This window comes from Cyprinodon tularosa, unplaced genomic scaffold (genome assembly GCF_016077235.1).
Source record: "Cyprinodon tularosa strain WSP-4 unplaced genomic scaffold, ASM1607723v1 ctg223, whole genome shotgun sequence".
Classification (NCBI taxonomy): Eukaryota; Metazoa; Chordata; class Actinopteri; order Cyprinodontiformes; family Cyprinodontidae; genus Cyprinodon; species Cyprinodon tularosa.
Window position 1 is genome coordinate 601591 of NW_024038833.1, and position 27375 is coordinate 628965.

Genomic DNA, 27375 nt, shown 5'->3' on the forward strand with positions numbered 1-27375 from the left:
CCTCCCTCCCTGTGTCTGTTTTTTCACTCTCTTTGGCTCCTCTCTCTATGACACCAGCAGCAGGACAGGGCAGAGAGGGTAGCCTATCAGTTCTATCTCACAAGCACACAGTGAAACTGTACACGTCCCCTTATGCATTTTTAACAGCTCAGCAGATGATGGGAACAGTTTGCTGAGGACGCTTTGTTCAAAGATAGGGAGACCCAACTGATCAGGTGAGTCCACACGGCTCTTTATTTCCTATTTGTTATATTTGTAAAGGTTTGTTAAGGTTACTTTTATCTGCATAAAGTAGTTCTCATTCATTGGATGTTAGAAAGTGGTGGAGTTTCAAATCAAAAAGCGTTTTTACGGAAGTTTAACATTGTGAATCAGCTAAATCTGTGATTCTTGGTTTCAGTTCTTCTAAAATAGTCTCTAATTTTTGTGACATCATTCGTCTTGTGTGCAAAACTGCACTAGTAGGGGATTTACAAAAGTGGATTGAAGTTTGCTCTGCTTTTCTCTGCAGCTGTAAATGATTTTCTCTGCCATTCTAAAGGAAAGGCAGGGGATCCGCAGAGCTCCTTTACCTGAAAAGAGGCACAGCCCCTCTACATCTTGCTGATCTTTCATCAGAAACGTGGAGGACATTAAAAGAAGTCGAAAAAGGAATACTTGGGGTTTGATATAAAAGTATATATATATCTTGGGACATCTTCGGTTTGGTTCCTAAGGCAGAGATTGATTGGTAAAACAGGATGTCTGGTTCCAGTGACATCAACGTTGAGGGCTCCTGCGAGGCCCTTTGTCGAACTCTGGCTTCTCAGAAGGGTCTACAGAAAGAGACAGCAGACATCTCCCAGTCTGTCCTCTATACGTCCCTGATGGGTCTGCTGCTGGTAGCCGACAATGAGGTGTGAACAACAACTTTATCAAACTTTTACTTTTTTACTAGCTATGAGCACATTACTCATTTAGATCTATATTGTATTGAGGTTTTAAGCTGTTATTAGAGGAAAAAAATGATAATTTGAAGGCAATAGGGTACAGTACTAATCAATGTGCACATGCTTACGCACCTGTCAGCACTCCTTGCACTCTCTAAGAGGATAAAGGCCTCGTACTGACCCGCTTTTAGCCTTGCTTGTTATGCTAATGACATAAGAAGGCTAAATCTGTCCTGCCAAAGTTACACATAGGTCAACATAGCAGGGTCAAGGCAGACAGTCACATGGAGCACAGCCAGGGGTCAAACAGTAGGACACGGGGCAGAGCAGGTACTCTACAGGAGCAATACCTCTGGATAAATTTCTCTTACTTTCTTATTCATAGAAAGAACCGCTTGCTGTAGGAAGTGGAAGAGTTGGCCTTAGAAACATTGGGAATACAGTAAGTGCAAACGAGATGGAATAAGAGAAAACCTTAATTTAGACTCCAACACGCTCATATTTCTCTTCATTCTGATTGGGCAACAGTGCTTCCTGAACGCTGTGGTCCAGTGTTTGTCTCACACTCGAATACTGCGCAACTATTGCCTTCTACAGTCTTACAAGCATGAGAAGTTCTCTAAAGAAGAGGCAAAGCTCATGGACAGTAGGTTTCTGATGATCTTTTATTTTTCCACGTATAGAATTAAAAAAAATGGTGTCTTATTGTTTCTATTCTTCCTGCCTCAGCTTTCTCTCAGGTGCTCACAGGCCTTTGGGATGTTAGGGAAGGAGATACTGCTGTGAATCCTCGACAGTTTTACAGTGTTTTTAAAGAAGCCGTGCCTTATTTCAGTGGTTACAGGTAAGATTAACAATGATCTCTTTCCACAACAATGAAGTATAGTTTGTTTACCTTGAAATATATTGATAATCAGGAATTAATCAGCCTCAGAACTAATTAAAAAGCTATCTGAAGGAGAAAAAACTACAACCAGAGAAGAGAAAAAACATTTCTCAGGAAGAACTAAAGGTTTTGTTTCAAGTGGATGTAAAGACCACAAGTTCTATTAAATTGCTGGTTTAACCACTAAATCAGAGGTCTTTTTACATCTGAACTTGCTGGCCTTCACTAAAGTAATATTAACCAGGTCTGTGAAATTTATACACATGCAGTCTTTGTTTTACATGGATATTAATGCAGAGATTAAAAATAAGTTTATTGTAAAAAAAAGTAAAGATCTTTCATAATAAATAAATATAAGACAAAATATTTTATGTAAAAGTGAAAGTGGTAAAAGATAAATGATGATCCAGTATAGATAAGCTACTGATGTACACATCTAAAAAAAAAAAAAAAACCTAGCTATTAGCTCCGTCTTAAGAAAGCTGTTCAGATGACAAAATGTAAATAAAGGTTTGAGTTTTAAAGTTGCCTACAATAAAAGGTTTTACCGATTTTAGCTTTTAGGCTTGATTTATGGATGAAAACCAATAACAAGACTGTGGCTGGAGAATATAGTTATGATGGTGTGCGAAACCTAATTAGGACCAATGAGAAACCTCTATTTCATCCCCTGCAACTTAAAGAAATTACTAGATGGTTGTGATTTGAGACATTTTATACTGGCACTGATTAATGATGGAAGCAGTTGCTGAGCTAAATGGGGGGCCAGGGGTGGTCATGGTTACCCTTAGCCAATTATTGGCCACCCCTACCATTTATTTACGTAATACTACAGTAATACTCAAGTGGAATATTAAAAACATTAAAAATCTTCATATATTAACAATTACTTGACAACAAAAACACAGTGGTTAATGTGGTTATGCACGTAAATATTCTAACATTAAAGATGATAAATACAGAATTCATGCTCTTTTCAGAACTAGATTTTGTCTTATGGGGTAAAGAAAAAGTTGTGTTTCTGCAAGTCATCTAAGAGTCTTCAGTAAAATCATAGATAACAATTTTAATAAAAACTTAATAAATACTCAATTTATGTATATATTATTACTTGTAAATATCAATTTTATGCAGAACAATTATTGATAAAAGTAGGTAGGTAATGACAGTGGAAAATATGTTTGCCCCAGAACTCAAACCTGAAACAATTTTATTCACTATACCTTTTATCCTAGAAAGCAAGTTTTAATATATTTAGCTACCGTATTTGTTTGGAAAGGTTGTAGGAAAGTATAGTTTGTCTTTATTTAGAAAATATGGATGTTTTGCTTGTTAATTTTCCTGTTGGAACAGTATAGATTGAACATAAGGTTTTGGCGCCGATCCACTATCAACCACCCCTCAGTGTACATTGGTTATTGCCTGGCAACCCTTATAAAAAGGCTCTGGCTACGCCTCTGGATGGAAGAGATCCCAGATTACGTCTTTAAAAGATTATAAGGAAGCCAACAGTGGGGTAAAAAAAGCCAAGAACAAAACCTTTTGGTTCCCGATGCTTAAAATTAATTGAAGATCATTTGAAGTTTGATTTGCTAACAGTTATGCCTAATGGAAAGTAGGAAGCAAACAAATCCAGATCTTTGCAGACATATCTACCCAACAATGAGTTTTAGGACTGTGGTGCTAAGCAAACCTGCTAATGTAGTAGGTAGAGATATAAATATAGTAATAGGTTGTTATAGAGATTCATTCATGTCGTACTTTGATTGTAGAATGATTTGCAGTGTTTTCCTTTAGATAAAAAAAAAGGTTTCTCTGTTTGATTTAAATCTAGTCAGCAGGACGCTCAGGAGTTTCTCAGGTTCCTGCTGGACAAGCTGCACACTGAAATCAATCGCAGGCCTTATGTTAAAAGAACAGGGAAGGAGTCTGACCAAAAATATGTCCGATTTAGGTAAGAAGAGCAGAGCAAAAAAAATTGATGCGCGAGTCTCTGATCGCTCCCATGAGAACATATAATTTATATTTTACATTTCTGATCTCATTTAGAATTTCAGAAGAGGCAAATGCTATGTGGAAGAGACACTTGGAGAGAGATGACAGTATAATAGTAGGTGAGGAGCTCAATCCTTCTTTTTGTCTTCAGTTTGTTGATGTGAGTAAATAGCTGACAGACAGAAACAGTCTTTTAATCTTTCCTTGTTCTTGACAGACATTTTCTCAGGCCAGCTGCGGAGTTCGCTGCACTGCTCGGTTTGCTCGCACTACTCCAATACGTTTGATGTGTTCTGTGATCTGTCCCTGCCCATCCCCAAGAGAAGCTCCAGAGGGGAGGTCACTCTGCAGGAGTGCCTGGACCTCTTCTCTCAGGAGGAGAAACTAGACAAGGAAAACTCACCAGTAAGAAAGAAGGGACAGAAAAGGACCCTGTTTTTGACTATAGATTTTTTTGCTCCTAGATTTAGCAGATCTGTGCTAATAATGTAGATTTCTGTACCGCCCAGATGTGTGAGAGATGTAACCGGCGTACAGAGTGCACCAAACGGCTTTCCATCCAGAGGTTTCCTCAGGTTATTGTAATCCGTATCCTTGGCAACAATGCCTGAAGTGATATGGAAACTAAGGAGTCATGTTTGTGCAAAATTACATTTTACATTCCTACTTAACAGCTTCCGACAGATCTGAACCGTTTTACCACATCCAGATGGTCTATCAGTAAAAGCACAGTTTATGTCTCCTTTCCGCTCAAAAACCTGGACCTCGGACCTTACGGACCTGTTGACTGTGGTAACAAAGACTTTTCTTTCATTTTTAAGTGTGCATGTTTTATTTATTAAACCTCTGCAGCTGCTTGGCAATATTTCTAACAGAAAGTACGATGTAAAGACAAAAAAAAATCACACAAACTGGTTGTGCTCAGATTAAAGCTTTTACAAGCTTCTTTATTACTAATAAATACAAGATCTTAGCGAAAAATGGTACATCACAACTAAAAAGAACTACTACAAAAATTTACAGACAGATCTTTTAGCTGAACAATAGCTTACCATGGAAACTAGAATCTGAATTTACAAGAGAAAATCAGAATCAGAATCAGGTTTATTGCCATTGTTAGTGAAGGAGTTCACAAACTAGGAATTTTTTATGGTACAATCGTGCAACATGAAACATATAATATGGAATAGGTAAATAAAATTATAAAAATATCTAAAACACTGTGTGTATAAGGCATGCAATAAAATAGACTAATATATACATATATATAAAATGTTTATTTAGAAAAGTAACACTGACATTGCTGATTGTGGCATTGATTGTAATAAATGATGAAAAAGTTTGTGTATTTGCATATTTAAAAAAATTAACCACTTTCAGATTTTGATAGCATAGCATGGTTTTAATGTAATATTCAAATTGGGCAATAATGCATCACCACAATGAGCAAATCTGGAATAATTCTAAAATCTGAGCAAAACTTGAGTGGGGCTTTTAGCAAAACCAAAAAATGTTCGGTTGAGATTGATGTGCATTATGATAAAGTGTTGGCTTTATTTAGGAATACCGAAACACACAGTATGTAAAACTATTTTAACTAGTAATTTTCTGACATAGTGATACACATTTGCATAAATAAGGAGAATACAGGAAATATATCACAAACTACAGCCCATAGTTGTTGTTTTTTTATCAAATTTGAAATGTCTACATTTATAAGAAGTGCTTCTGATTGCTTTCATCTTTTAAAATGATACTTAGGACATTTAAGATGTGTCAATTAAGATATTTCAGAGCCAAATCTTAGTTCTGAGAAAAGTCTCCATGTTTGTCTCCACAGGCTCAGTTTTGTATGATTTATATGCAATTTGTAACCATGCTGGGACTGTGAACATGGGCCACTACACAGCCTGCTGTTTGGATGAAAATGGATGGTGCTTCTACAATGACTCCAGGTAATCCGTAATGTTAGAGCATGTGTATATCAGAGGTTTTTTCCTATCAGCATGCACTTTGTTTAACATAGTTTTCCTTTTTCTCTATCTACAGTGTAACCCAATTGACAGAAAACCAGTTTCAGACGAGTCAGGCTTATGTCCTGTTCTACCAGCGCAGCACCAGCACTGCTGCTCACAGGAAATAGTCCAAAGAAGCAGCCAATCAGCACCACCTTACCTCTGGTGACCATAGAAACCTGCAGCAGCAGTTTTATTACCAATAACATCAGCCGCAAAAAACAACAAACAGAAGACACGCTGGTTTTATCAGGGATGTAACGTTGGGCCTTGTCCAGCTGTTGCCATGACAGTCTCCACAAGGTTGATCTCAGGCCGGATTGAGAGCATAATAGATATTATGCACTTCTATATGAGGAAAAGCACTTACTGAGTGATTATATGTATGATGTATATACTGTATATTTGTACAGAAGGATCAGTCATGCTTGCCTATTTGAGCCCAAACTATATAATAATTAAAACAAGGTTGTTGGATATAGAAACAGCTCATGATTGATTACATGGAACTGTACATAAAAGGAAAAAGTACACCTTGCTGATTTATGTAAATAAATTCTTATGAACCTTTAACTGGCCAGTTATTTAAAAAAAATATATATATATTTTTCAAAGTTACTTGGGATATATGTATGCAAATTTGTTGATAAAAGAAAATGCAGCGCAGCGGAATGAAGCGTGAAAACATAAAACTATGCAGAGCTAAAGGTGAGCTCATTGCTAAGCATCTGTACACGGCAAAGAAGCCACAGGTGTGGAAAAAGAGGAGGGAGTTTGGAAGAACTCATCTAGAAAACCATTAAAGAAGCTAAAAAAGAAACAGGCAAGCAAATGAATAGTACAGGGTTGATGTGACATTCCTGAATTAAAGACAAATGAAAAATATCATAATAGATTTTCATGCTGTCTAAATAACTAATTCATCTATATAAATAGTGATAAAATCCACAAGAATCAAGCACGAACAAATTAAATTATCAAGGTAACAGCTGCATAAAGCTGCACTGTAAGATGCATGCTATAAATTGAACAATAAGTTTATGATGACATACAATGGAGGGGATAATAGTTCAGTGTGCAATGCAACAAACTGGGATATAGATAATAGAGCAACTATTCACTTTAAGCAAACACAGATTCAGGTTTCAAGTAAAATGTAAACTGTCTACAGACTTCAATTAAAAGCTGTTTGTTCTAATAGGCAGGAACTCCATTGTGAAATGTTAGGAGGACCTACTGGCATTCAGATTAAAATGTCTCCTTGCACAGAAAAAGAACATTTCAAGTAGCTTAAGCTTGCCAGCCGGAATATTTAGCAAATTGTTGCTACCTTGAATTTACAAATAAGTATCAAAAATATCTAGTTTTTGACCTATGCTTATACGATTTTATACTGTTTAAATTTTTTTTTCTAAGATTTGTGTACTGCTAAATAAACATTCAACAAATAAATCCTCGAACTTGTTTCTCTTTTATAGCTCGAATAGGCTTTTGTCACTTTATCTGACTGCAATAATGTAATAAGTAAAATACAGTTAATTCTAAACTGCAGTTCTTTGGTCTTATCAGCAGACAGTCTACATTCATCCCACATTTTTCTTTCTGTTATTAAATAAGTGTCAGTCTCTGATTCAGTTTTCATTTTAGTTTTATTTTCTTTCATTGTGTTACAAAATTAAGCAAAAGTTCTCAACATTAATCCAGCAGTCGGCCTTGTCAAGGTTAAGTAATATGCCATCTAAAGTATAAAGTCCAGTATGTATCCATATCAAGGATTAATGTGAATGCAACTTGGGTCTGTACCTGGAAAAAGAGAATGTAGAGAGGCTAATAAAGATGACGGTGTCTAGTTAAGGTATAAAGGTATGTCTGTGGTTATTATTATTTTTATATTCATAGGAACAGAATCAAGTCCACAGTTTACCTAGAGATGTGAACCCAAATCACAATACTCCTGGACCCTGCTCACCATTGTTTACAGCTAAACAGAAATATTTTAAAATGCAGGTCAGAGTCTCAGCCTGACCCTGACCCCTGATTCCTCCAGCAGTTACTGACATAAGCATCAAAAACCCCCTCATTTGAGCTGATCCACAGGAATCAAACTGATGATCGTTCCTTTGATGCTTGAGAAGTCTGTTGACATATTCAATGTTTTATTTCACACAGCTTAAAAAAGTAGATCACTGGAAGTGGAAATATTTGTGGGGGGGTTTTGAGTTCTTACGGCAAAAGGGGCTAGTTTTTTCGACAGTAGGCTGACAGGAAAGGGGGCATGAGAGAGACATGTGGGAAAGGACCACAGGCCGGACCCGAAACGGGTCTCCCACGTCAAGGACTAAGGCCTCTGTACGTGGGTCGTGCGCGCTAACCACTGCCCCACCTGCACACCCGAAATATTTAGGTTTAAATAAATTGTTAGGATAATTTTCATTGATTAGGTGTGACTTTATTACACCCCAATATTACCTGTGTGTGTTGTGTGAAGTTTATCAAATTAGGACAGTTCCTCTGTCCAAATATACAGTAACTGTATTACAGTTATCTTCATTCTGTACGTGGCAAAGATTTGGGAATGGAATGAGAGCAAAGTGTAATATTTTCAGAAGGCTGGAGCCATGGATGTCTCCTCATCTGCAAACGTCTATAATATAATAATGTGATAATGTGGCATACTGGAGTTGCATAAAATGGTTCTGTAATGGTGAATCGGGGCCACTTCATGAGATGTTAGTCCGGTTGGTATGCAGTTGCCTTCTGTAACCCTAAAAAAAAATTCTCTGATCTGAGTAAGATTGCAATTCCTATCAAAATCCGTTGTCATGTCTCATGGTTATTTAATACATATACATTATGAAGTGTTACTTAAAGAGTTTGTGCCAAGTTTTCAGGAAAAAGAACCAAAGAGGTGTAAACACAGAGCTTTCATTTGACAAATTGAATTGTGTTTATTTTTTCAATTTCAAGAAATGTGAAAAGTTGGTTTGCTTCATCTTAAGAAAACTCTTTAAATTAACTATTTTAGATCAAACTAAATTAATCCATTAACACTAAAATATTAGGTGTGAAAGATAGATTACTTCTTCTTTTTGTATTAAGTTGAGCCGATGTTTGAGCCCCTTGAAGTAAATTATAACTTGAAGCCAGAGAGTTAAAAGATCAAGTGTTCTTGTTTGACCACAGTTGACAAAGTAAGAAACACTGGTAACATGCGTAAGGTGCGGCATCCTACTAAAGAATTACACAAAGAGGCGTGCTGAGTTTTCCAGTCTGTCTGGTAGAACAGAAAAAGAAAACATCCTGTTAACTCACTCCACAGATCTTCTAGACCTAAAGGGAAGAGTGTTGCTTCAGTTCCTACAGGTAGGACATGGTTGGGATAAACATTTTAGATTCAAGAAAGAAACTTTTAAAAAATCAGGGTTTAGACAACTTTAAATAGGGTTTTTGCAAAGTGTTGCTTAGTTTGATAAGCCCGCATTTCCCCATAGAGGCACTCAACAGGATTGGTAACATAGCTGAAGAATTTCTGTGGTGTACTTGTTCAGCCAGCCGGCTCATCCTGGGTTAGGCTGAAAACTGTTTTAAAGCTGCTGTGACAGGTGGCTACCAGGGTAAATGATAAGGCATTGAAACCGGTACATTTATTGAAGGAAACTCTTTGGATAGCTTTTTCCTCTGCTATAATTTAGTTGTGTTTGTGTTGTCCAGAGATGTCGGCTCTCAGGAAGAAGTTGGTGATTGTCGGGGATGGCGCTTGCGGGAAGACCTGTCTGCTCATTGTATTCAGTAAAGATCAGTTCCCTGAAGTCTACGTGCCTACTGTGTTTGAGAACTATGTAGCAGACATTGAAGTTGATGGGAAACAGGTAAGTGATGATGTCACTATGACTGAAGTCAGACAGCTGGCTTAACTATGACAAAAAATGCAAACAAAAACATATTTTCCTAACAGGTAAGCAGTGCTACTAATAATGTAGAAGTGTTATGATAACAACTGGTTCATTCTATGAGCAATTAGGAATTCCGTTGTGGGTCAATACAATTCAGTTGCTTCACATTTTTATTCTAAAAAAAAAAAAAGAAATAAAACCAAACTCAAATATCTGATAACTTCAGATTTCTATTTGAACTTCTTAGAACAGAAGTTACATTAACTATTGTATTTAATTTTTTTTATCTAGGTTGCTAAATTCTTAACTTTTCAACCTGAATTTTGGGCAATAAAACGAATGTTCAAACCCCTTTGCTTTTCCGTTAGTTGCTTTATGCATTATTTTTTATTTCTTTTTATAAGTTACATTGTGCTATTTTTACTTCTAAATCGGAAGCAAATGAGTATATCACTGTGGACTGGAATGAAAATAATTCCTTGTTGTCGAATTCCTTCAGCAATAAAAATCCGTATAGCAACACATTGATATGTTTTTGACCTTTCAGAGCCAAATAGTTCTTCAAACCACCCAGGGCTGGGCTTGGACCAAAAAATGTCCCAGGCATTTTTTTCATCATCAGCATGATTTACTATAAGATATGCAGAAATACATGTCATTCCAGATGATGGCTTGTTTTAAAATATAAAATAAGGTTAAATAGAATAAATTAAGAGTAAAAAACGATTTAGTATGAAGTGTACTTGGGTACTGAGTAACTAATCTTTTTTTATTTTCCCCAACCTTTTATTGTTTTACACTTTCACAACTACAGAGCAACGAAATTAGCTCTCTGCATTTAACCCATCCCCTTGGGGAGCAGTGGGCTGCCAATGGGCTGCCAATGTGCTGCACACGGGGAGCAATGTGGGGTTGAGAGTCTTGCTTAGGCACCCAGATTGGCAGTCTGTGGGAGTGGGTCTTGAACTCAGGATTCCAAGCACAATGCCCTAACCACTAGGCCACCACTCCCCAAAGCAGGCATTAGTGTGAAGGGTCTTACCTAAGGACCCAAACTGGCAGCTCATTCCCCCAAGCTGGGGTAAAAACCCAGGCTTCCTGTTTGCAGGATGGGTGACTTACCGCTTGAGCTCACCAGCTGCTTATCATATGATCTGATCTTGAGTAATGTGATGTCTAACTTTAACCTACATGTAGATATGAATCTCTGGGGGATTGTTGGTTATTAAAAGTCAACTCTTCATTCTATGTGGTTCCTATAGGGCGTAGGTTAACCTGACATTTTATCCAACTAAGATTAGAAATACTGACACAATATTATTTATGTAATATTTTCATTACTTTTTGTGTTTTAAAACAAGTAATAATATAATTCCTCTCTATCCCATATCAGTATCATTATAAGTCAGAAAATTCTCTTTATGCATTGAATAAATATTTTAATGCTTAATGTATTAGTTCTGCCAGTTCTACTCATGTCTGCTTCTTCTCACGGGGGCTTTAATCATTCTGGCCTCCTGTTCCTGCATATCATTCTCTTCCTCAATATATTTAACCACAAACAAACATATTGTTTTGGTACGTTGAGATGGTCCACCTTTAGCCTTCTTTTTCTCTCAGCATCTCTGTGCTACCCTTCCATTTTGGTGTTTTATCAACATTTTCCACAGGCAGAAACACAGTAACATCTCCAACTCTATTGTCACTTCTAATGGTTAAGTTTGATCACCTCCGTCAGCAATGAGCAGCCCAGGAAAGTTGGGAGATTAAACAAAATATTCAAAATGATAAATGATAATAATAATAAATAAACTATTAATTCTAATTTTTTTTTATGAAATTAAAACAGCTGTGGGCCACCCGCCCCAATAGCTTTAGCATCCACAGACAAAATGTTTTACTCAAAAAATCAGGAGTGTCAGTCCACCTCAGGTGTTTGGTAAATAACCTGTTTCTTTTTTCAATAAAGCGTATTAAAAATGCACCATATCATATTAATAGCTTGTGACTTTCCTATAAACTGCAGATTTTTTTGCTTATATTTTCTCTTTTGTTCTTTTGCTCAGGTGCAACTAGCACTTTGGGACACAGCTGGTCAGGAAGACTACGACAGACTGAGGCCTCTTTCCTATCCAGACACTGATGTAATCCTCATGTGCTTCTCTGTGGATAGCCCAGACAGTTTAGGTATTTTTTGTTAGAAATAAATCTAACATCCATCTGTAGATCCTCAGATCTACCGTTTGTAGCCTAAACAACAAACAGCTTGGATTGGCCCTTGTTTCACCTGATTTTCCTTGAGCTCAACCATAATTATTTCTCCATAGCTTCGGACCATTTGATTCCACTCACCATAACTAGTTTACAGCACCAAGATATAGAACACCTGGTCTTAGGATACAATTTTGGTGCGACAATGGTGTAGGGTGCTGGAGTTCACCCTGCGACCAGAGGGTTGCTGGCTCAAACACTAGCTCCATCTGTCTCACTGGCTTTGTCCTTGAGCAAAACACTTTACTGCATTGCCTACTGATGGTGGTCAGAGGTCAGGATGATGCTTGTGTATGGCAGCCTCACCTCTGTCAGTGCACTCCATAGCAGCTGTGGCTACCGTTTGGCTTGCCATAATCAGTGTTCGAAAATGTGCATGAATGAGTGAATATAGTGTAAAGTGCTCTAGAATCCTCAGACTTGAAAAGACTCTGTATAAGTAGGCCAACAGGTCATTTCAAAATTGATCATATTGGCCTATGGTTACTAACCTATAATCATGACAGATTTCAGGAATAACTGTCAGAGCTCTCCAATAACAACACATCTTTCTGAAGCATACTGTATAGACACCTCTCAAGGTGTCCCAAACATAGACTGAAGTCACCCAGGAGCATGATGGAATCTCCAGATGGCACCCCTTCAATTACGCAAGAAGGCAGTGTAATTTGAAATGCTGTTTACTTCATACACACAGGCAACAGTTGCAGGCTAAAGTTGCAAAGAGAAGATTCATTACTTAGCCAGAGATTCCTAAAGAGTAAATCTGTCTGTGGAAAATTCAGCAGTAGGAGGGATTTCACCCTCTTTCAGGAGTTGACTGTTAGGGTCCCAGCTGTGAAAGGAAGGGAGTCCAAACATCTAGCTGGCATTGCTTAATCTCACATATGAACAGTAGCTGTAACATCTCTGGTGACACTTCATATGTGCAAAGCCAGATTATGCTGCCATTAGTTAGCATGCAAAGGCCTCCTTGCTTTGCATTCATTTTGCATGGCATCCTATCCCAACATCCTTCTTAAGCGGTGGCAGTGCCTCATGGAGAGGTCATCCTGCAGCTTTTGTTGTGTTAGGCCAATCTAGATACTTGTCTGCCATGCTCAATGGGCTTCAGGATGGTGCCACAGTCTCCAAAACCTGGGGGAGGGTCATCTGTTTGTGCGATCTGCCAATTTGCCCATTTAATTGTGCCCAGTCTGACCCAGCCAAGGAATCAATTAACCATGAGTAGCCCCACCAGGAATCTAAGCTCCAATAAAGTGTCAATAAAGCCCTTTACCATGTTGAGGTGCCAAATCAACAGAGGGCTAATATAACTGTGATATATTTAGCATGTTATATGAGAAAGTGATATATGTCGATAATTGATCAAAAACTCGTTTATTTTATGTATTTTGTAGCAAATATTCCAGAGAAGTGGACTCCAGAAGTGAGACACTTCTGTCCTAATGTTCCAATAATTCTGGTTGGGAACAAAAAGGACCTTCGTAACGATGAGCAAACCAGAATAGCTCTTGCCAAAATAAAACAGGTACAGTGTTTCCATTGTTTTGCTTAGCAATTTATTTGTTACATTGTGTGAAATGATGATGTGTATGTGTCCCACTAAATGCCACAAATGTATGATTTTGGTTTTCAGGAGCCAATTAAATTTGAAGAGGGAGAAGAGATGGCTCGCCGCATTGCTGCCTACCGCTACCAGGAATGTTCAGCCAAAAGCAAAGACGGGGTCAGACAAGTCTTTGAGATGGCAACTAGGGCAGCATTGACAAATGTCGGTCATGGCAAGAAGAAGGGCTGCATACTTTTATAAACTTTTAAAAGTAGAGCCATCCTGAAGCACACATTAAAATGCAGCTTTCATTGACATGATTTTGTAAGGAAAGTCTGCAAGTAACAGAACCAATAGGGGATTACTAACAAACTTTTGTTCCTGATCTCTGTACTATGACAGAGTATTAAACCATATTTTTAAACGCCCACTTTACATTTAAAAGGGGTCAAGAAAATAGATTCTGATCATTTTCCAGTCTATCATATTTCCCTGTAGTTTTTGTGTTTTATTTTTATTCAATGGGTGTGTATTAAGCCATATGTTATTCCCTGTATGACTGTACTTACTTTTTTCTTTCTGTGACAAATTTATTCCAGTTGGCCTTCCTCATAGCTCAGATGGGTGGTGAAATTATGAACTGGTAATAGTAAAATAAATCTTAAGGGATTCACATATGCATACATTTATTTTTTAAGACCTTTTTCTGTACCAAATCATCAAATTAATAAACCTAAGCGTGAATTCACAAATGTCTAGCCATGAGTTGAATTATCTTTTATATTTAGTTACTCAGTCCATTAAGGTCTGGTTATTTTTTTGTTTGTGGTTTTATTCTTCCACATCTCTTTTAATTATAATGTGTACTCCCTCACTAGGATGTCACAAATTCTTCCAGCATATCATAAATATATTGCTCAATCATTTAGTTTTTTCATTTAAAGATAATAAAACATATCGTTACTGGTTAAATGTTTCCTGTTGATTTTCAGTGCTATATGTGGGCATTTTGCAGTTTTCATCCTGAATTAAATTTTGATTGTGGTACCTTCTGTTTTTTTCTTCCATTACTATTTTTTTTTTTTTTTTTGTCTGAATTTACTTACCACTTCTGCCACATTTACCCGTATTTTTGATCCAATGCCCCAGTAATAACACAAATTAAAATATCTTTCTTGATGTCTTGAATGCCATGTTTTAACAAAATAAGAAAGGATTATACCCAGTTTTATATACCTTCTATACCTGATCATGCTGATTTTGCACAGTTTCTACCTAAGTCAGTCAGATAACATGCTGCTGTCATTTTGCACATCTCTGATGTTGCTGCTATTTTCAAATATCCCTTACTATAAAAATGTCCATAGCTGTACATTGGTTATTTATTCTCCAGGAGCACAGTAATTATATTGTTAAAACACTTTACAGTACAGCATTTTTAAACTCTTCACGTTTATGTTATTCTAATACACTTTTTAAAGTTCCACATTTGTGTGCCCAATTCTTTTTAATACCGTAATCTTTTTGCTGCTGTAAACACCAGAATTTCCCCATCGTGAGACATTAAGGGGATTTTCTATTCTATTCTATTCTATTCTATTCTACTCTTACCCACAAAATTGGGTAAGATACTACCAACCCATATTAATTTGCCATAAATGACAAGTCACTGTGATTAAATGTCTCGAAGCTAAACGTCTGTTTATAAGGGTGGTTTCTTTTTTTAAAGACATTCTGCTATTCACCTGGATTAAATAGCAGCAACAGTGGAAACTGTAAAATTAAAACGTATTGTTCTTACAAGAGAGAACTATAAGAAGTAATGATCCATATATACTGCATGTATTGTGTTGTAAGTAACTAGTTAATGAAAAAAGTATGCAGTGTGTATACTTGATGTAGTGTTTTTTTGTTAAAAATATCTTTTTGTGGGTCCATTATTATTAAAGAAGTTTTTTATTGATGGTAATGCAGCCTTTAGCACTTCAGCATGAGGTTCTTGGTTTGAATCTTAACCGAGAAAGTGCCCTGTTCTAATTCCTGGTACATCACTTCTACCCAGAGACTGTACGTCTTTTGCTGCCTTTCTTTTATCGCTGAATGATGAACACCGACATTCCTGGAGGAAACAGGACAGCAGTGCTTCGGTTTTTATTGTGTTTTGGTGACCTCCTGATTGGGTCTGTAATGCACTCTTTACGTATTTAATGTAGGAGTGCATCCTGGCATGAATGGTTCCTCTGTTTGTAGATCCTGCACTCCATAGTCTTAGACTTTTTTTGTTTTTTTTTTGTTTTGCCCTTTCTAGACTCATAGGTTTTAATTTATTTATTAATTAGCCTAGGTTGCTACTAAAGTTGTATTTAAATACCCTCCCCCCTTTATTTTATAGATGCAAAGATGGGTCTTATTTCCAAAGATATGTTTTCACAAATGGAAATGGTTTGGTAATTCATGTAAAGGAATTTAAAAAAAATGCATGCGTTTTCATTAAATTATATAAAAGCTTTCAAAGGTACCAAATGACTATATGTATTCTGTTTTATCGTCTGCTCTACATTATTGGCCAATCAATGTTTGCGCGAGCGAAACGCCTGAACTTTAGACGTTTAGAACCGCGTACCTGCATATCTACTATTCACCAATCAAAATAGAGAATAAGGGTTATCTCCCGCCCTCTCTGACGTCCTTCCTGTGGCCATTTTAGACTTGGTAAACTGAAATATAAATAAATAAAACGTCTCACTCACCCGCGCTTCCATTTATCATATCACAAAGGGTCGTTAGACAAAAAGCATCCAAGGTACGTATTAAATCTGTTTTGTCCTAATAAGCATTTTGTTTTGTGACAACTGACAGCCGTTAGACTCGGCGTGTTAAACCGTAGTCTTGCTAGCCAACCTCATGCTAAGGTGGTTAGCCTAGCATCTAGCAGATATGACCGCTGTACTTTTAAGTTCTGATACTCTAGATAAGATATACGTATTAACTGCTCTCACAAACTGAATGTATTTACTATTAGCTATTTGAGACTGTAAACTCTTATTTTTAAGTTTGTTTCAGAATTTGGGCGCAAAGGATAGAAAACGAATAAAGTTATATTGGTGTGTGCAGCTAAAAAATGCTTCCTATTGATCGTATTCAACAACACTGCAATGTAACCTGTCTTTACTTTTGTTTACTTACCTGAATGCTCTCAGTAACTCATTGCTGTCACTATAATCTTATGTTCTAAAGATTTCATCGAGAAGAAACTGGTAATTTGAGGAAATTGTGAGGGAGAAATGGATTATGAGCGGAGGTGAGTAAATGTGATTTTTTTTCACATAAGGGTTTTCCTTATGATTTATTAAAAAGCTTTTTTTCTCTCCTTTAATTATTAGGGGTGGTCGAGGCGATCGCCTTGGTCGCTATGGTGGTTCTCATAATGATCACAACTTCAGGGACATGGACTATCGTGGTTATGGGCAAGAGGATGAGGAGGGAGTCCATGAAGTCAGAATGGAGGATGATGGGTTATACATGCCTGAGGAGTCGCCTGTAGGTGTTCATGAGTTCCCAGCAGGGTTTCAAGGTTCCCCACATTTTCACCGAAGAGGAAACGCAAGAGGTGACATGGGCCGTGAGGGAAACAGCCCCCTGTGGCCTCCCTTTTCTCAGTCACATCCTGATGGTGCACATCTCATCCTTCAAAGTGAGGATGACGGATTCAGACAAGACTTTGAGCAGATACAGAGCAGTCTGCAGGGAAGGGGTCGGCAAAGAGGTGGAAGAGGGTTTCCAGAAAGCAGGGGTTCGTGCTCCGGGGTGAGGGATGCTAACTGGGTTCCCCGTCCTGAGCAGATAGAGTTCAGATCGAGAGATGAGGACAGGGGATCTCGTGGCGGTGGAAGGCGGAGAGTAAGTCCAAAGAAAAAAATCAATAATTTGCAATGCTTTTTTTTGTTTTTTTTAAAGAAATTATTTATTTTTACACAACCTACTTTAAAAGACTTTTCCAGAAGCAGCAGAAGAAGGTGGCTGTGAAAACATAGGACAAGACCTGTCTGCAGAGGAACTGGATCAGAGAGACCAGGACTACCGTGCTGACTTGGACCAGAACCAGAGGCCCAGTAACATCATCATGCTTCGCATGCTACCACCAAATGCCACAGCAAACGAGGTGTGATTTGTTCTGAGCATCGCTGGAATGATGGTGCTTACCTTTTTGTGTTTGTAATTCTACAACTACTTTCTTTTGCTATAATAAGATTCGGGCACAACTTCAGGAGCAGGGGATCCAACCGAGAGAAGTTCGCCTTATGAGGAATAAATCATCCGGTGAGAATTTGTCCTCTGGTTACCTTCTCATTGTGTCAGTCTCATCCACTCCTGGCTCTGTTCTTTTGTTGCTCTTTTTGGTAACTAGACTTAGCATTTGTGTTACGGTTGTTTGCCTTCACTTTCTTTTTCCCTCTGCTATTTGACAGTTATTGTGTGGAAAAGACAGCTTTAGAACATTGCAGTTTTTTAGGGATTCAATGTTCATTTGAAGAGCAAGCTACTGGTCATATTATGCCATTACTTTGGTCTTCTGGTTTCTGTCCTGCTGTTTCTCACTGAGCCAAATTCCACCTGCCCTTTACGTTATGGCCTACTAATGTTGCCTCATGGAAACATGCAGGCATTCAGCCAAGACACTTCATTAACTGGATTTTCCTGTTCTCCATGTGTCACATACTGTCTTCACCTGTTTGTAGTTTTGTTTCATCCATCTTAAATCTGCCCAAGCTGAACAATCTTACCATGTTAAAACTCTTGAAAGATGCTTAAATTTCAACCATAAATTGTGTGTGAGAGTTAAGCATTGCTGCTAATGATCAGCTGCGTGGTTGATTTACATATTTTTGCCTACCGTTTTCCCATTAAGGTCATTGTGTCTTTGGATTCATACCTTGCTAACTTCCTGGTTGTCTGTAAAGTGTGCTTTACTGACACTGGCACACTTGCCCTTCTTAACACTATACTGTTTCTGTCACACCTAGATTGGTCTTTATCTGCTTATTAGCTTTGATTGATCATTAAAAGCATACAGCTTGTTCTTTATCTAGATTTTTTGCACAAAGTAAAATGTGTTGCCTTGCAATAGTATTTATACCATTTATATCTTTACCATTTTGTTCAATTAATATTTTTCTTAACGATGTCATGTGGTTCACTAGCACAAAGTAGCAATGTGTTAAGGAAAAATATGCCAATTTTTGCATATTATTCTGCACATGACTAGAAGCATGGTTTACTGTCCAAACGGATAGGCTGGGTAAGGAAAGCGCTTAACAAATGGGCTCATGGTAACTCAGAGCTGCAGAAAACCACAGTTTAGGTTGGTTAGGATCACTGTTAGCAATGGATTCCAGCAGTCTGGACATTTTGGATTGATGGTAAGAAAAAAGCCATATATGCAAACAGTAAGTGGGAACATGCTCTGTACACAACGTGGATTACTGAATCTTGCTGCAATGGGAAAGCAAATATTATTAGCAGGGAGCAGAAGCCAGATCAAACAGAATGCATGAACCCAAACTCGGCTGCACAGTATTAAAATGCAATGCAAAAAATATTGCAAAGATAACATAGGTTGCAATCAATCCACCACTTTCCTCAATCTTTTGTCATCTTTGCCAGTGTGCACCTTTTTTTAATCTTTTTATTGCATTCAATCAATTTAGATTCAAAATTCCTTGACACGTTATTTCTGACGGTTGGTACATAAAACATAACCAATGTAGATTTTTTTTTAAGCAGGCTTTTCTAGATTGTTTATACCAAGGTATAATGACCATATATTGTGCAGACCTCACTAAATGCAGACCAATTCTAGAAGTAATGCAGCAAATTAACTGAAAATGAATTGATGTCAGTTTGGACAAAACTCCAAACATGAAGCCAGAGATGTAGAGTTTTAAACTACTTTAAACATGTTTGTTTCTATAACAGGTAAGTCAATGTTTTCTCACCAAATTCAAATTAGAATCAGTGGCTTTACTTTTGGTACACTGAGGTGGTAACAATGTTTCCTTTAGACTTGTAGCTGTTATTAAAATAAAAGATGCTTCTTCAAACTGCCCCATTTTTTTAGGTCTTTATTGTAAAATTTAGATTCATTAAACTCTTGCTCTATTTTGTGTTCCTCTATCATTGAAACTCCCAATAAAGTACAACAATGTCTGGTTTTAATCAGACAAAATATAACCATGTTTAAAGGGTAGGACTGGACAATGTGGGCAAAACCTAAATCACAACGTATTTAAGCACTTTTGGTAAAAATGATATGATCTCAATATTGATATAAAGAAAACAAAAGCCTTAGACTACAGAACAGAATTCTGTATAAGCTAGGCTTATTTTTTTTTTATTTTCTTTTTTTGCCTCGTTAGCTTTTCTTTAAAAAAAATTAAAAAAATAAAACCCAGAACGTGATCCTTTAAGCATAAACTTTGATTGCAATCTATACTTATATTGAATTATTGTCCAGCCCTAGTAAAGGGTATGAATACTTATGCAAGGCACTGATGATAAAGTTTGGTGTGTTTATTTTTTTATTCTTGCAGACTGCAGTCTAAATTAAGAATATGAGAATGATGTGGGTGTTTTGTTTTGTGTTACTGTGTGTTTTGTTGCCGCTTGGTTACCTCTGCCTGTCTTTTTAAAGCGTTCAGACCCAAACAGATGGGTGGGCTGTATTCCTTCTCAATCCCCGACTCCAAATAAGTCCCATCCTGTGCAGAAAATTTATGGGAGAGAACATGTCGTGTATATACAATTTTAATTAGGGCTCAAAGCAGGGTTTTTCTCTCTCTTTCTCTGCTCTGTAAATGAAGCACTAACCCAAACACTGCGTTGTTGTTATGTTGTTGTTGTTCGGTTGCTGTGGCGCTGGGCGGTATCCAGGTCAGAGTCGAGGATTCGCCTTCGTCGAGTTTAATCTCATACAGGAGGCCACCCGCTGGATGGAGACCAACCAGGTCACTCTCTCCAACACATACACAAATACACATATAGATTAATTCAGTGGGACATCAGTAAACACCATATCCATACATCAGGTGCACTACAATGGTTTTCTGCAAATTGCACACTCTAGAAAATGATTGATTTCTGTGCCTGAGGCAGGTAAGCATTCTTGTGTTTTTCTTTTCACATATGCAAAAAATCCAATAAAGGGCAAATTCATCCTCCATAACTGAGTATTTGTATTCAGTACACAACAGCCCAATTTGTTTTTAAAATGGAACCTTGCAGTCACCTTATCTCTACAGTTAAACATTATCCATTGGAGGAACTGATTCTGCAATAATTTGCATCAGTCCTTTGTTTACTCTGCCACCTTTGGAGAGTCTGTGAAGGAAAAGGTGTATTTTATATCGGGATGTACCGATCCGAACACGGGTATTGGATCGGGGTTACAATCATGGCATTTTTCAATGATCGATATCGGAGTCCCTGACAAAACTTTACTGCTGAAAACTGTTGTTGGTGTAGAGTTTAATCAGTCGGCTGCATCATCAGCGAGCCAACCAGGATCTAGTCCCATTTCCAAAATTTTAGCCGACGTGCTGCGTTTTGTTCCCTTCCTGAGGGGTTTTCATTTTTACGATTCTGTTCACAGAGAAGGACTGTAATGGCTTCTGCTGTTTTCTGTCTGTCTGTCTCATGGGACCTGCCTATGTTTGCTGGGTTCAGATGTTTTTGCAGGCAACACTTGGTGTAATACAGAGAGCTGCTGAAACTTTAGGCACATTGCAAGTGTAACATGAAGCAGGAATAAAGCTATTCTATGTGTTATTTACAGTCATGTGAATATTTGTTGAGCTATGTTATCACGGTGGCATATCAACATAGAAACTTGGCCTTTAAATGGCTTTGCTGCAAAACGTCTTCAGATGTACATTTTTTTTTTTTGGGTTTTCCGGTTGTGTCGAGTCAGAAATTGATTTAAAAACAACTGATACAGCCTTGTGTTTGTAGGTGAGATGTATTTGGTCCTTATAGGAGCTATTTAAGCTAGGGAAATATGCATTGGAGCTGCATATTTAGGATGTCCTGCACAACCAAAGCAATAAAATATCAATGGCTGTTAAGAAAAATGGATCTAATGCAGAATTTAGGGCCGCATTGTTAAATAGGTCAAATGCTAATGAAATGTAGTGTATTTCTGTTCAGCTGCAGAGTTTTCAAGCATATGCATGGCATTGATTATTGGCCTAAAGAGCCATCTGCCTGGGACTCGGTATCTTGAAATGCCTCATGTTAAATGACTCGGATCGGTATCGGTGGGGAGGGGGGTGGAGTTGTAAAGCCTGATCTGAACATCCCTGTTATTTTTATGTCTATTCAGAAACATAACAAGTCTCTCTTTTTTTTTTTTTTTATTCATTCTTTTGTTTTAAGCATTATTACATATTTTAGGATGTCATGAGGTTTTGATGGTGATTACAGTGGTGTGGGCTTTGCTGTAATCTGTGGAAAGTTTCCCCTTAAGGGGGGAGGGATAACACATTTTAAACATGACACACATTATCCCATAAAATACGGGAATCCCCAAAGCTACAGACACACCATCTCAGTCCGTCCGAATTTCCTACAGCTGAAGGTTGAATTTCTTTGCTTTCCTCTTTCCTCTTTTTTTAAGTCTCAGCTGTTCTGATTCTCTCTCTCTGTTTTCTCCTTCCTTCCTTCTCTTTCAATTTCATCTCTTGTGAGATGAGACCTCTTTGTGGCATGTGTGACATTATCCCTGAAACTCATTCTTTGTCCCTCCTCCTTCTCTTGCTTTTCCCTTCAGGGATTGCTGTTGATTATGGGACAGCGAGTGTCTATGCACTACAGTGACCCCAAACCAAGAGCCAATGAGGACTGGCTCTGTAACAAGGTTTTTCATGTTTAAATTGCCTTTTCTATCAGACATATATTGTAGTGGTTTATTTTGCAAGTCGTCTAATGCTATATTATACGTTCAAACAGTGCGGTGTCCAAAACTTCAAAAGAAGAGAGAAATGCTTTAAATGTGGCGTGCCAAAGTCAGGTAAATTTGCATGCAGTGTACTATAAATCTATACACTCTTCTATCTTCTGCAGTGATATATTAATGGTGTCTTGTCTTTCCTTAGAGGCTGAGCTGAAGCTGCCACAGTTGCCAAAGGATGTGCCTCTTGTGGTTCAGAAGGAAGGGACCCAAGGCTTGCTGCCTCTGCCAGTGTCCTACCAACCTGCTGGTCCCAGTGTTCTCCCCCGTCCTGCTCCGCAGCCAGCAGATGTTGCAAATGACAGTAGGCATTAAAATTAGCTTTTAAATTTAAAAAGGATAATTCTACCACTTATTACGTAGGTATTATTCACATTGTCTGCATGTCTACAGCTTTGATTCTTAGAAACCTTGGTCCTCATACGACAGTCGAAGCCATTTTGTCGGCATTGGCTCCATTCGCCACCCTCTCTTCTTCCAACGTTCGCCTGATCAAGGATAAACACACACATCTAAATAGAGGCTTTGCTTTTCTGCAGCTTTCTACAATAGTGGTAAGAATAAAAAAAAAGGGGGTTTTGATAAATTGTCTTGTAAATAAAATTCCCTTCGCTTATTTTAGTGTAACCGTAGAACCTTCTGTCAGGGATTGTTGTTGTCGTTTGGGTTTTACTGTGGGCAAATATCACATCTAATAAAAAAAAAACACACAGTTGTTGATTAGCAATACAGCATAAAGTATGTAGTATGTTTGCCACTGGTTTAATTAGGTAGACTTCTGTAAAAGTGTAATTAAATGTGCTAATCTAATTTTCACATCCATTTGCATCAATGGTAGCCACATCAGAACTCGCCTCCCATTCAGTTGTGGGTTCATGACTTTGAAATGAAGGAATCTGCCTTTTTGTTTTCTTTAGACTTTAGGTCATCTGCTAAATGACATCTCTAAGGGTGTCCCCCCCCCCAAAAAAAAAACACAGCATGGTTGAACCTGTTAGTTTCCTGTACTGATATCCTGAAATGAACTTATCTTTAACATGGGTAATATTTTTTCTATGACCTTTGTTTATCAACAGGAGGCCTCACAGCTGCTTCAGATTCTGCAGGCTCTCCAGCCCCCCTTATCTATTGACGGCAAGGCTATTGTAGTGGAGTTTGCCAAAGGTTCCAAACGGTAAAATATATCTAGAATATTAAGAGTCTGCATCATCACATAACTTTTATTTTATAGCGTGAGATTAAAGGAGATTGCTTAAGCAAGGGTTTAACTAGAATAAGGAAGAATCTCTCTGTTGTTGTCCACATCAGTGACGTCTTTGTGACTGAGGGGAGCAGAGTGAGCGCTGCTACAGTGGCCAGCACTGCTATAGCTGCTGCCCAGTGGGCTATATCACAGGTAACCTGCCCAACTTCCCTTATTGTTACTGGAAAATAAAGGAGTTCTTACTAAATTCCATGTTTATTTAATGTTTGTAATGATTTATTTTTAGAACAATCCAAATGGATCAGGTGATGGTGCAGCAGTTTACCAGCAGGGGGCAGCAGTAACTTATGCTCAAGAGGGGCAGGCTTACCCTGGGCCAGACACAGACTCCAGGATTGCAGCCCTGCCTGGTGCAGGAGTAGCACTAAATGGAGCATACTCAGGAGGAGGGAACCCAGGTTGGTGTGATTAATTCTCTAAGATATAAAGGAGGCCTTTTATATATTTCTGTAAAGCTGTATCTTTTTTATTATTTATTTTTTTACCATGATGCTTTCTTGCTCATTTAGCTGTTATTTCATCTGAGGCTGTAAAACTTGGTTCAGCAGCTGGGCAGCTGTCTGCCATCCCAGCAATCCTCACACCAGCCACACAGGTATGTAGTTTCTTTTCTTTCCCATCTTTCCTGTCTATTGTTCTGTGGTTTAAGAGCTGTACCTCCCACAGGCTGAGATTGTTGGAAAACCACAACCAGCTGCTCCAAGTCAACCTGCCACCCCCGGCACTGAACATGAGCTCAAACAATATCGTGAGTGATTTCTAGGAAGAATCTACAACATACCTATAGCAAACCTGCAGGTTGTAAAATTTGATAAGGAGGATTTAGCATAATTTTATCTGTATCTATTTTCAGCTGTACCAGATGTCTCCACCTACCAGTATGAGGAAAGCTCAGGTTTTTATTATGACCCATTCACAGGACTCTATTATGACCCAAATTCTCAGGTAATCTACCTACTCTGGTCAGACTGCAGAGCAAACAGCAGTAGTGTTTTATTTATTTTTCATTAACCCCTCATCACTTCTTCTTGGGTATCTCTTCATGACAGTACTACTACAACTCTAACACTCAGCAGTACATGTACTGGGATGGAGAGAAGCAAACCTACACTCCTGCTCCCAGCCAATCAAACGCTGAAGCCACTCTAAAGGATGGTGCATCCTCTTCAGACACCACTGCAAGCAAAGAAAAGAAAGAGAAACCGAAGAGTAAAACTGCTCAACAGGTATGCCACAAACTAGATACAAGTTTAAGATCTGTCACATTTGCAGAGTATATTTATTATGTTATTGTGCGAAATTCAGTTAAAAAAAGTTTCTAATTTTTTTTTTTGAAAGATTCTATTTTAGTATCTCTTTTAATCTGTTTTTAAAAATGTTTTTCACCCATATATATTTTTCTTACATAGTTATTTATTTTCTGTATTTCCCAGATTGCCAAAGATATGGAGCGCTGGGCTAAAAGTCTCAACAGGCAAAAGGAAAACATGCGTTCTGTCTCTTCGTCACCTGCTGTCGGCTCTTCCTCCCGAGGACGCTTGGACGATTACAGGGAGTCTGCAAGTGCTGATGCTGGCTACGCTGTTCTGGAGAAAAAGGTGCCAACACCTGTGGTCCTCAGGAGGATGGAAGAGAAATTAATGTGTGAGAGAGTAGATTTAATTATCCATCTAAACTTACTAAATGTTCCGTCTCTTAGGGCGCGCTGTCTGAAAGAACTCAGAGTTTTCTGGACCAGATCCGACAAAGTACAGAGGTATGCATATAGTTGAATACTGTAGAAAAATGTGCTGATGAAGGTTCTCAGTCAGAAAAATGCATCTTTATTATTAATTATTTTAAATCTCTAAGATATTACAATGCAACATATTTATGTTATGCCTCATTCTCCTGCCTTGACTCCAGCAGCATTCGCCACCTCAGCAGTCTGGTCTGGTCCCGGCCTACAGTGCAGAAACTGACAGTGAAGATGAAGGAGCAGACAAAGACGAGAAGGAAGGCAGACTGACAGACTGGGTGAAGCTGGCCTGTCTGCTCTGTCGAAGGCAGTTCCCCAGCAAAGAGGCTCTCATCAGGCACCAACAGCTCTCTGAACTCCATAAAGTAATACTTAGTTTTTGGCAAACATCTACAATTTGTAAAATACATCTATTTTTAAAAGAAACAGAAAAAAACTACAACAGCAAGGATATATTATTTTGTAGTTGATTACAGCAGATTTGACAAATGTATATATTCTCTTTCTACATGTATCTTGAATTTATTCCTAATGTTTTTTCTTCTTTTAAAACAACCCAAAATATGACGGACTTAAATGCAAGAAGAAAAAAAAAGCCAGTTTGCCTGTATGTTGTTTTGTGACCTTTCACCTTTGTGTTCTCAGCAAAACCTGGAGCAAAGAAAAGCTCAGATGGAAGCTTTTGGCAAGGAGGTTGGTTAATCTTTAATGGGTAATAAGGACACTAATGTTCACTGGATTAACTGTGAATGTTCTAACTTTTTGATGCAGAGACAAATGGATGGAGGTGAACCACCAGAAGCTAAAAAGAGGAAGTTTAGTCCAACGTAAGAGACTTTGACTGTTAAAAGTAGGAAAAGTAAAATGACTTGTTTTGAAGCTATTGAAGGATTTTTTTTCTGTCTTTAAATCAGGTTGCTCCAGTTGCATGTGCTTAACTTGTGCTTTCTTTACTTCTCTAGAGATTTGTCAGGAACCAGTCTTGGTGAAAGGATGCTGCAAGGAGGCGTTAAGAAGGGGCTCCTGTCGCGCAACATGCATGTGGAGTAACCACTTGCTTTTTAAAAATTCTCCTGCCACAGGAAATATATTTTGTTTAAAGTTAACATCTTATAGAACCTCTTACTTTTGGACAAATATAATAATTACCTCAACTATGGTAATAGTCTCATGAAGTGTTCCTGTAGCAGTAAACATTGGAATATTGCACAAATTGCACCTTTTTGCTTGCTTCCTACATAATGCAGTTTTCATTTCTCATTACCTTTTGTAATAAAATTTGTTAGCATAGATAAATATTTGCTGCTTGAAATTTCAAGATCGGTTGAGAACAGATATTTTTGTCAGCGAATGAGAATTTGTAATATCTGTCTATGCACCATGTTCTTTTGGTTTTTCTTTAAACATGCATGCCTTGTCACTCAGTAAATGAATGATCTGGGCATAAAGTGTATATTTTTAGGTGAGCACTTCTCTTCACCCGTTCAGGCTAACACTTTAACCCCTGAACGTGATAAAGCTTTGCTTCGCCGTTAGTTTGTAGATGAATTTAAAAAAGGGTCATTGTTTCTCACTTTTATTTTACATTGAAATAATTGTCTTTAGATAACATTATTTTTGTCAATGTATTTGTCCATTAATGTGACTGTTTCTTTAAGCTAATGTAAATAAGAATAAAGAAACACTTCCATCTACACCAATGTGATGTAATTGAAGTTAAGTGAAATCGATATGTTTCAACATTTTAAGAAATTTCGTCATCTGTTTTTATTTTTTCACCAAAAAACGGAATCTGTTGCAGAAGTTAACAAATGTAGTGCAACATCCC

At 37.8% G+C, this 27375-nt stretch overlaps 3 protein-coding genes across 6 annotated transcripts; all 3 read left to right on the forward strand.

Moving 5' to 3' along the window:
• The first annotated feature begins 42 nt into the window (after nt 1–42).
• usp21 (ubiquitin specific peptidase 21) lies at nt 43–6398 on the forward strand. The gene is made up of 12 exons (XM_038286356.1): nt 43–215; nt 512–896; nt 1315–1371; nt 1458–1575; nt 1659–1773; nt 3650–3769; nt 3865–3929; nt 4028–4215; nt 4320–4398; nt 4495–4602; nt 5651–5765; nt 5860–6398. Exons 2-12 carry the CDS (start codon nt 741–743, stop codon nt 5951–5953), a joined length of 1215 nt encoding a protein of 404 aa, XP_038142284.1. The 5' UTR covers nt 43–215; nt 512–740; the 3' UTR covers nt 5954–6398.
• Nucleotides 6399–9030: 2632 nt separating this feature from the next.
• Nucleotides 9031–14588, forward strand: LOC119784342 (rho-related GTP-binding protein RhoA-C-like). 3 transcript variants are annotated; one of them, XM_038286338.1, is made up of 5 exons: nt 9031–9188; nt 9537–9694; nt 11785–11905; nt 13390–13520; nt 13629–14588. In XM_038286338.1, the coding sequence occupies exons 2-5, from the start codon at nt 9539–9541 to the stop codon at nt 13800–13802; spliced, it is 582 nt and encodes a 193-aa protein (XP_038142266.1). In that variant the 5' UTR covers nt 9031–9188; nt 9537–9538; the 3' UTR covers nt 13803–14588. The 3 variants fall into 3 exon arrangements, with proteins under 3 accessions (XP_038142266.1, XP_038142267.1, XP_038142269.1); XM_038286339.1 differs by having other exon boundaries at nt 9079–9180; nt 9532–9694; XM_038286341.1 differs by lacking the exon at nt 9031–9188 and adding an exon at nt 9279–9439.
• Nucleotides 14589–16232: 1644 nt separating this feature from the next.
• Nucleotides 16233–27241, forward strand: rbm10 (RNA binding motif protein 10). Of its 2 annotated transcripts, none has more exons than XM_038286300.1 (23): nt 16233–16344; nt 16779–16842; nt 16925–17441; nt 17533–17703; nt 17792–17861; nt 20472–20545; nt 22366–22452; nt 22545–22605; nt 22691–22849; nt 22939–23099; nt 23622–23719; nt 23854–23941; nt 24036–24207; nt 24319–24404; nt 24476–24557; nt 24663–24754; nt 24859–25035; nt 25243–25407; nt 25509–25565; nt 25715–25912; nt 26193–26240; nt 26319–26374; nt 26510–27241. In XM_038286300.1, exons 2-23 carry the CDS (start codon nt 16826–16828, stop codon nt 26595–26597), a joined length of 2724 nt encoding a protein of 907 aa, XP_038142228.1. In that variant the 5' UTR covers nt 16233–16344; nt 16779–16825; the 3' UTR covers nt 26598–27241. The 2 variants fall into 2 exon arrangements, with proteins under 2 accessions (XP_038142228.1, XP_038142229.1); XM_038286301.1 differs by having other exon boundaries at nt 25718–25912.
• Nucleotides 27242–27375: the final 134 nt, after the last annotated feature.